We start from the raw sequence: 10422 nt of genomic DNA, 5'->3' as shown, positions 1-10422 counted from the left end.
CTCTCTCTCCCTCCCTCTCTCCCTCCCTCTCCCTCCCTCCCTCTCTCTTTCTCGCTCTCAGGGTTGTTTGATGTGGGGAAAATAGAAAGAGGAAAGTGGGGCTGGATATGTTCACCACCTTGAGTTATTTGCTAAAAATAATGGACTTGGATTGGATTGGATTGAGCTGAATCCTTTATTTGGCCAAGTGTGATTAGACACACAAGGAAATTTTCCCCGGTGCAGAAGCACTCAGTGTACATGCAAAGCAACAGAATCCTTATCATTATCATAACACCAGTAAAAGCGGAGGGGGGGAGTAATTAATCCTAGATATAAATAAAATAAATAAATAAGAAATGGACAAGTATCCTAAATGCCTTTGGTCTTCCAGCTGGTGCAGACGGCAGATTTGGATCCATCCAAGAACTACATCTTCGGCTTTCATCCTCACGGCATCTTGCCGGCTGGCACCATTAATTTCTGCACCGAAGCCGCCAGCTTTTCCAAACACTTCCCAGGCCTGAAGCCTCACCTGTTGACGTTGAGTATGTGTTTCCGAGTCCCCTTTTTCCGGGATTACGTGATGAGTTTAGGTAAGCCGACTTGGAAGGGATTTCTGATTCATTGGGAAACTTTTGGAAGAGCAAAATCAATCAGTCAATCAGAATAGAGCTGGAAGGAACCTTGGAGGTCTTCTAGTCCAGCCCCCTGCTCAAGCAGGAGACCCTATACCATTTCAGACAAATGGCTGTCCAGTCCATTCTTAAAAACCTCCAGTGATGGAGCACCCACAATTTCTGGAGGCAAGTCATTCCACTGGTTGATTGTTCTCACTGTCAGGAAGTTTCTCCTTAATTCTAGGTTGCTTCTCTCCTTGATTAGTTTCCATCCATTGTTTTTTGTCTTCTTCTGGTGCTTTGGAAAATAAATTGACCCCCTCCTCCTTGTAGCAGCCCCTCAAATACTAGAATGCTGCTATCATGTCCCCCGCAGTCCTTCTTTTCTCTAAACTAGCCATATCCAAGTCCTGAATCCATTCTTCATTTGTTTTTTGTCTCCAGACCTTTAATCGTCTTAGTTGCTCTTCTCTGCACTTTTTCCCAAAGTCTCAACATTTTTTTTGTAATGTGGTGTCCAAAACTGGATGCAGTATTCCCGGTGTGGCCTTACTAAGGCTTTATAAAGTGGTGCTAATAGTTCACCTGATTTTGATTCTATGCCTCCGTTTGCACAACCCAGGATTGTATTATATTTTTTGGCTGCCGTCGCGCACAGTCGGCTCATGTTTAAGTGATCGTCCACTAGGACTGCAAGGACTCCGAGCGTCTTGAAAGCTTCTTCCCATTTAGGGCATGGTGGAGATCCTTTGGGAATTTCGCCAGATTTTGGTCTGGCGAAAAGGTGAGGAAAAGTCTCCTAGGAGAAAACCTGTGAATTGGTTTTCATGCCATTTACAGGTTGTCCTCGACTCCTGACGATTCGTTTAGTGACCGTTCAAAGTTACAACGGCACTGAAAAAAGGGACTTATGACTGTTTTTTACACTTACGACCGTCGCAGCATCCCCAAATTTGGACGTTTGGCAACTGACTCATATTTACGACGGTTGAAGTGTCCTGAGGTCATGGGACCTCCTTTTGCGACCTTCCCAGCCAAGCCAAGTCAAGCTATTCTCCAAAGCCCCTGAAGGCAGGACAAGAAGCAACGGATGGAAACTAACCAAGGAGAGAAGCAACCTAGAACTAAGGAGAAACTTCCTGACAGTGAGGACAATTAACCAATGGAACAACCTGCCTCCAGAAGCGGTGAATGCTCCAACACTGGAAGTTTTTAAGAAGAAATTGGACAGCCATTTGTCCAAAATGGTATAGGGTTATCTGCCTGAGCAGGGGGTTGGACCTGATGACTTCCAAGGTCCCTTCCAACTTTATTATTATTATTATTATTATTATTATTATTATTATTATTATTATTATTATTATTATTATTATTATTATTATTATTATTATTATTATTATTATTATTATTATTATTATTATTGGGGAAGCCAAATTGGAGCACTTCAGAACTGCAGTGATTCACTTAACAAATGTGGCAAAAAGGTCATCAAATCACTTAACAACTGCCTGGCTTAGCAATGGAAAATTGGGGGCTCAGTTGTGGTCGTAAGTTGAGGACTCTCTGTATTGGTGACCTGGATGGACAGGAAGGAGGAAACTGAGTGGTTTCCCTCCAGAAGTTGCTGGCGCTCCAACACTGGAGGTTTTCAAGAAGAGACTGGACAGCCGACTTCCGGTTCCAGGTTGCGGTGTCTCTAGTCGTACGAAGAGACTTGTCTCCTCGTCGGCTAGCTTCCCTCCGCTGGTAGACCCTTATGCGGGTCGAAAGTCGCCCTGGAGGGTATGACTTCTGTCGACGAGGCTTTGCTCAGCTGCGGAGGAGCGGTGGCTCCTCCAGCTGTCCGAGCTATCTCTGAGGGCCGACGGAGAAGAAGATCGGCCAATAAAATGGCCGATCACCTAGCCATTCCAAACCGCAAGTCAAAGAACATCTAAGCGTAAAGAACCACCGTGGTGAATCCGGGTGAGATTTTTCCTTTGTTCCTCTCTTTACTCTATTTTGCTTTTTTTTGCCTGTAAGAGCCTTGCTGGAATTATTTCCCTGGCTTGAAAAGGCAGCTTCTACATGTTTGGGAAGAAAGGCATTGAACAAAAGAATAGAACAAAATTTTAAAGACTATATTTTATTTTCCTATGTTTTGGGGTACAGAAAAAAAAACTTTTTCCCAAGAGCTCTACTATCACTCTATGCTGCAAGAGTATTTGTTTTTTCATATTATATTTGAAAAGATAGGAAAAAAGGGGGGGGATGGTGTCTGGAAAAGATTTTTTTTAATCTACTGAGGTCATCTAGTGGCGAAAACCTAATATTGCAACTTCTGGCTATTTTTAAAAAGAGACTCTCTTTAATTATTATCAAAATGGAGAAATCTCATTCACAATTAAACTGTAAACTTATATTGGAAAAGATTTCTGAGGCTACTGCTGAAATATGTGCTACAATAAAAGAGTTTACTACAGAATTAAGATCCAGAAGTCTTACTTCAAACCTTCAAACTGATCTCCAGACTACATCTGACTATTCTATAAATCAAAACATACTAGAAGAGGAAATAATTGAAACAAAAGAGGAATTCATTTTACCTTATAAACATTCCATCTATAGTTTTGAGGACCAGAAGCATCAAAGACTAAGACTTGAAACTTTAAAGCAACGAAGCTTTAAGGATGAGAGAAATAGATGCCTACTGCAGAGGATGGGATTCCTATCGTTTCAAGGAGCACTGCAAGCACTGAAGAGAGATCTATCAGCTGAAAGGGAAGCTTGGCTATGGAAACCTGCCTGGCACAGAAAAAAGGCCAGAATAAGACTGAAAACAGAAACTTAAAATTGTGTAATGGATTAAAAGGCAATGTTGATTTATGGACTGTTTTAAGGACTAAGATTTAGATTAGAAGTAAGAAAAAAAATAGAGGGGTGGTTATTGGAATAGATATTTTAAATAGATTAAGAATGTATTTTTTGGGATAATAGGTCTATTTTGATGAAAATTATTATGTATTGGAATGGAAAAAATGGTGACCTTTTAGACCTGGATTGTTTCAATAATTAATTGAGTATTTTAAATTAGTAAGATAACTTTTTTGTATGATAACATAGATGTGATAAGACATGATAATCAATTGGATGAAATTTGAATCTTGTTTAATGAGCTGAAATGACTTAAGGCTCAACATTATTTTGTTATCTCAAAAGAGATTGATTGACTGATGGATTATATATGCATAGGGTAGATTAATATTTTATTTTAATTAGGATACATATTTTGCACTGGAAGAAGAAATAAATGAGACTTGTGATAAAATGAGGGATGTGAGAGATTAAGAATTAGAATATATCTGGAAGGGATACCTGAATTGATAATTTGTTGATTTAAAGTTAAATTTGATTATGGTAATTATAAATTCATAAAGTTTTAAAACAGGCTTAGCATTTATAGAAATTTAAATTAGAAATGGAATATTTTAAATGTATCATGCTATTTGAGGGAAATAGAGAGGGGACATTGAATGTATTGAGTTGAGTTATTTATATATGGTTTTATTTTTGAATCTTTGACTACTCTAACACCACGGTGTGTCCTGAGCACTTTGTCTTAAGAATTAAAAAACTAATAAAATGTGTTTCAAAAAAAAAAAGAAGAGACTGAACAACCGTTTGTCTGAAATAGTAGGGTCTCTCTCTTGAGCAGGGGGTTGGACTAAATGACCTCCAAGGTCCCCTCCAACTCTGTTATTCTCTGTTAAGGCTATTTAATGTGTGTGTTTGTGTGTGTGTGTTGTACGGGGCTTTAATGTTCTTCTTTTTCCTGCTTTGCTTCACCGAGGTTTAATTCCCTCGGACAAGGAATCTGCTTCCTATGTCTTGAGGAAGAAGGAAGGTGGGAATATCGTAATCATAACTGTGGGAGGGGCCCAAGAAGCCCTAGACGCCCGTCCCGGAGCTTACACCCTCGTGTTAGAGAACCGCAAGGGCTTTGTTCGGCTGGCCATAGAGAACGGGTAAGTGGGAACAGCTTCTGGGGGGGGGGTCCTGATCGTCTTGTACAATGTACATCACATGCAGTGATGGGATTCAGCCGGTTCGCACCACTTTGGCAGAACCGGTTGCTAATTTTTAGTTGCCCAGGCCCAGAATCGACTTCCGGAAGCGGCATCCATGTAGAGAACCGGTTGTTTACCTATTTGAATCCCACCACTGATCACGTGAAGTATTACCGTGTTTCCCTTCAACGTGCAAAGCTTGAGAAAGAGTGCTCGAATCCGTTATTTGCAGCCACCCAGCCTTCCTCGGTTATCTCAACCTGTTTGGTTCCATCTCTCCTTCTGGTTCGTCTCGGTTCCTAGCACGTCGCTCGTCCCCGTATTCTCTTTCGGAGAGAATGAGCTGTACGATCAGGTCGAAAACCCCAAAGGATCCTGGGTGAGGTGGACACAAGACCGTTTGCAGAAGATCATGGGATTCGCCCTGCCTCTCTTCTACGCCAGAGGGAACACCTTTGGGTTTATTCCATACCGGAAGCCAATCTTCACCGTGGGTAAGTCCGTGTTTCTTCTGTGGCATCCAGAAATGAGATGGAGGTAAAACAAGGAAGGCGAGTTGGCAAAGAAATAAAGCTAGAATCAGACTGAAGAAAATGGGGTTTTTGACTTATTAGTGAGAATTAAAATAGAACACACTCAAATAGACAAGATGTGTACTTTGAATACTAGATTTTGTCATGAGCTGAGATAAAGAAAACTTTGGTCATTTAAAATTTGGAAGTATAAATATTAAAATTTAAATTTGAATATTGGTTTGTTTATAAAAGTTGAATGTAAAAGTAATTAAGATATATGTAAGCTAAAACTCTGTTGATAAATGTAATAAATATGTTTTTACTTAGCTGCTATAATAAAAATTACTAGCTTAAATATGAGATAGTAGACACCAAGAGAAAAAGAGAGGAAATATTTAATGTTGACCTGAGAGAAATTTTGGTTACTAAATTTAAGACATTTGGAAATTAATAGAAAATAAGAATGTTATACTGTATTATTAATTAGTTGATGTAAGATGGTGAGAAATAAAATATATTCAAATAGATAAGACGTGTATCCTGAACATTAGATTTTGGGATGAATTGGGATAAAGGAAACTGTGGTTATTTAAAACTTGGAAAGTATAAATATTAAATGTTAAATTTAAATATTAATGGGAAACTAAAAATTGGGAAAAACTAATTAGGACAATGATAGTCTATAAAGATTGAATGTTAAATATTACTAGGATATGTATAAACTAAAAATTATTGATAAATGTAAGAAAGTTATTTTTATTTACTTGATATAATAAGAATTGTATTAGTTTAAACATGAGACAGTAAACACAAAGGGGAAAAGAGAGGAAATATTTAATGTAATAGTTTGAGACGTGTACTAAAGATATTTGTGTGTTATTGAATGATCAATTCATTCAGCCGCCATGTTGCTTTTTAAATATTTAAATGCAAAACTCAGAAAATCAATTAAACATTTTTTTAAAAACAAAACAAAAACAAGGAAGGATCCGCACTCTTCCTGCTTTGAGGGTTATTCCAAGAGAGGAAAAACAACCGGATATGCTAAGCTAAGTTACAGAAAGTCCTCAACTTATGACAATTGGGCCCGACATTTCTGTTGCTGGGACATTTATTAAGTGAGCGTTGCCCCATTTTACAACATTTCTTCCCACACTCTTTAAGTCAGGGGTGTCAAACTCAATTTCATGGAGGGCCGCATCAGCATTGCGGTTGCCCTCAGGGGGCCTGGTGGGTGTGGCCTACTGGGTGGGCGTGGCCAGCTCTACATGAAGCCGGATATGTGAAGTAGGCGAGGGCCATTTGCTGGCCACTTCCAGGCGATGGTCCATTTCTTCATTCCTCACAAAGGGTGACCCCTCCCCAGCATGCACCCAGGGGGCGGGGCCAACGCGGCAGGGGCTGGTTCCTCACTGTTTCCGGATGGCCTTGTGGAGCTAAGACTGAATGCGTTTCAGCATAGATGGCCACCACAAAATTGTACATTGGCTACCGGCCGGTCTGGGCCAGGGCCAAGGCAGCAGGGGCCGTTCCCTCACTGTTTCCAGGATGGCTTCGCGGGCCACATGAAACCACTTCGCGGGCCGCATCCGGCCCCTGTGCCTTGGGTTTGATATGTCTGCTTTAAGTGGATCCCTGCAATTGTTAAGTTAATCACACGGTTGTTAAGTGGATCTTGCTTCCCCCTTGACTTTGCGTGTCAGAAGGTCGCAAAAGGGGATCACGTGTCACCCCGGGATGCTGCAACGGTCGTAAGTACATGCCAGTTGCCAAGCCTCTGAAGTTTAACCACGTGAACGTGGGGAGGCTGCAACGGTCATAAGGGTGAAAATTGGTCTAAGTCTCTTTTTTCAGTGCCGTTGTGACTTTGAACGGTCACTAAACGAACTGTTGTAAGTCAAGGACTATCTGTAGTGCATTTTAAACAATGTCTGTAAATTATAGTCGCCTTTGGAGAAATGGGTGGCACACAAGTTTAAATAAAATAAAATAATGAAATGAAGTAATAAAATAAAATAAGTCAAGTCAAATAAACTAAAGAATAGAGTAGAATAGAATAGAATAATAAAATAAAATCAAGTCAAATAAAGGAATAGAATAGAATAGAATAGAATAGAATAGAATAGAATAGAATAGAATAGAAAAATTAAATTAAATTAAATTAAATTAAATTAAATTAAATTAAATTAAATTAAATTAAATTAAATTAAATTAAATTAAATTAAATTAAATTAAATTAAATTAAATTAAATTAAATTAAATTAAATTATTATTTCTCCTGTTTGATCCCTCCAGTGGGAAAACCCATTCAGCTGGTGAAGAAGCACAATCCCAGCCAAGATGAAGTTGATGAGCTCCATAAGAGATACCTGGAGGAGCTCTGCATGCTGTTTGAGGAGCATAAATTGAAGTACAACGTGCCAGAAGACACGCATCTCTCTTTCATATGAGACACGAAAAACCACAAACTTTGGCACCGGCGACAAAGAACTGAAAACATCGAAGCTGCCTGGGACAAGCGAATCTTCCATGGAAACCAAAGATATATTCCTTTTGGGACCAATGGACAAATCGTTAGAAAAAATAAAACCTCACGCAGATTTGTTTTTATTTAGGACTAGCTGTACCCGGCCACGCATTGCTGTGGCTCAGTCTGGTTAAATGAAAAAGAAAGAAAAGAGAAATGTAATATGTTTAATTTCACAATGCTTGTGGGTATACAATATTTTTTGTTGTTCCATTGTCTGTGCAGATATAGAGATTGTCTGGTTTGCCGACTCTAGACTGTTTTTCAAAAAAAGCATGCTTTTACCTGTCAAAGGTGTGACATCTATATAATAGTAGGTATATAAAAACACGCACGTATTCAAATGCAACGTTGTTTCAAAATTTCAAAGCAATCGGTGAAGAACTTTCGGAGATTTAAGATTTTGAACCAATGAATATTTACATTTTTATTTATATAGATAACAGTTGCGAGACTTTTGTGGGCATAACAGTGAAAAGATTTGACATGACCCACAATGGAAGAAAGGTGTCAATGCTGCTAACATCAGATGTTTTTGCATTGACAACAGATGGAAAGGTAGCCATCTTTTACCTTTCGCTTTTAGAGTTAGACGACGCTGGGAGGGGGGATGTGAACGAGAGTCCAGCTAGACATAACAATACTCGATCCAGCGTGAGAAACAAGGTTATTGTAACCAGAGCTGATAAGGATTTGGCGGGCTGGAGAACTGGAGAGGAGGCCCGAGCTTCAAGCTAATTGGGGAATGTGATTTATAATTGCTAATTGGAGGAGGGAATTGTGCTTGGATACTATGTGCTCAGGGGAGGGGAATCTAGTTTTTGGCTTCGATTATGTTAGTGCTGATGCTATGCTACTCAAAATAAATATTCTTTAAGGTAAACAATGCCTCGAAGTTCTTTGAAGAGTTTCATCTGTCGGAACCATGACAAAAGGATGGTGGAATCAATGGAACTGGTAGAGATGGCAAAAATCGGCAGCTTTGGTTTTATCAGGGTGAGCAACGTGGCCCCTTTACGACCTGTGGACTTCAGCTCCCAGAATTCCTGAGCCAACCAGGAAATTCTGGCTCAGGAATGAAGAATAGGGAAATTAGCAGGAACAAATTGTATACAATGGGGAGAAATTTCCTGGCAGGGAGAACAGTTAACCAGTGGAACAGTTTGCCTCCATCACTGAAGGCTTTTAAGAAGAGATTGGACAACGATTTAATAATAATAATAAAGTTGGAAGGGACCTTGGAGGTCTTCTAGTCCAACCCCTTGCTCAGGCAGGAAACCCTATACCGTTTCAGACAAATGGCTGTCCAGTCTCTTCTTAAAAACTTCCAGTGTTGGAGCGTTCACCGCTTCTGGAGGCAGGTAGTTCCACTGATTAATTGTTCCCACTGTCAGAAAATTCCTCCTTAATTCCAGGTTGGTTCTCTCTTTGATTCGTTTCTATCCGTTGCTTCCTGTCCTGCCTTCAGGTGCTTTGGAGAATAGCTTGACTCCCTCTTTGGGGCAGCCCCTGAGATATTTGTCTGAAACCAAGCAAGGAGAGAAGCAACCTAGAACTAAGAAGAAACTTCCTGACAGTAAGAACAATTAACCAGTGGAACCACCTGCCTCCAGAAGCAGTGAATGCTCCAACACTGGAAGTTTTTAAGAAGAGGCTGGACAGCCATTTGTCTGAAACGGTATAGGGTTTCCTGCCTGAGCAAGGGGTTGGACTAGAAGACCTCCAAGGTCCCTTCCAACTTTTTTTTATTATTATTATTATTATTATTATTATTATTATTATTATTATTATTATTATTATTATTATTACTACTACTACTACTACTACTACTACTATTATTATTATTTTTATTATTATTATTATTATTATTATTATTATTATTATTATTATTATTATTATTATTATATGGAAGAGGGACTCCTCCTTGAGTACGGGGTTGGACTAGAAGACCTCTAGGGTCCCTTCCAATCCTATGATTCTCTGTTCTGTGTTCTACCTGAGTGGACTCACGTCCTGTCTTACATTGAGACCCCTGGGCTATTAATTAATGACAAATATTGACCTCTGATGCCTGCCTGGGGGTGTATGTGATCTAATACAGGAGTCATAAAAGCCGCAAAGGAATTCTTGTAACTTGATAGCAAAGTGAGGAACAGATCCGCAGAGCTGAAGATAGGCCTGTGAGGTGTTTTTGTTTTTTCCCCTTCTCAAAGTCAACAAAGAACAAAGGTGACAGGCTCAGGAAAGTAACTGGCCTGGACAGTAAAACTGATTAGACGAGTTTAAAAAGAATTGCCCTGCCTCATTCTTGTCATCAAAAAATATTTTAAATCCACCGAGTTCATACAACAAATTAGGCCAGGGGCAGGCAACCTTGGCTCTTTTATGACTCGTGGACTTCAACTCCCAGAATTCCTGAGCCAGCCATGCTGAGGGGAAAGGGAGAGGTTTCCAAGCTGAGCCATGCTGGCTCAGGAATTCTGGGAGTTGAAGTCCACGAGTCATGAGGAGGCCATAGTTCCCCCATGCCGGCTCAGGAATTCTGGGAGTTGAAGTCCTCGAGTCATGAAGGGGCCATAGTTCCCCCATGCTGGCTCAGGAATTCTGGGAGTTGAAGTCCTCGAGTCATGAATGGGCCATAGTTCCCCCATGCTGGCTCAGGAATTCTGGGAGTTGAAGTCCTCAAGTCATGAAGGGGCCATAGTTCCCCCATGCTGGCTGAGGAATTCTGGGAG

The 10422-nt window shown here is 40.0% G+C and overlaps 1 protein-coding gene across 1 annotated transcript in view; it reads left to right on the top strand.

The window, feature by feature from the left end:
- LOC107299529 (2-acylglycerol O-acyltransferase 2-A-like) overlaps positions 1-7610 on the top strand; it is a 15859-nt gene extending 8249 nt beyond the window's left edge. Inside the window, exons 3-6 of the mRNA XM_029286795.1 lie at positions 374-575; positions 4429-4603; positions 4949-5139; positions 7456-7610. Coding sequence (XP_029142628.1) covers positions 374-575; positions 4429-4603; positions 4949-5139; positions 7456-7610 — 723 coding nt within the window. The remainder of the gene's footprint in view (positions 1-373; positions 576-4428; positions 4604-4948; positions 5140-7455) is intronic.
- Positions 7611-10422: the final 2812 nt, after the last annotated feature.

This window comes from Protobothrops mucrosquamatus, unplaced genomic scaffold, assembly GCF_001527695.2.
Source record: "Protobothrops mucrosquamatus isolate PMUCROS unplaced genomic scaffold, P.Mucros_1.0 scaffold5073, whole genome shotgun sequence".
Lineage (NCBI taxonomy): Eukaryota > Metazoa > Chordata > Lepidosauria > Squamata > Viperidae > Protobothrops > Protobothrops mucrosquamatus.
Note: the sequence above shows the minus strand (reverse complement) of the source record. Positions and strands in the feature narration are given on the sequence as shown.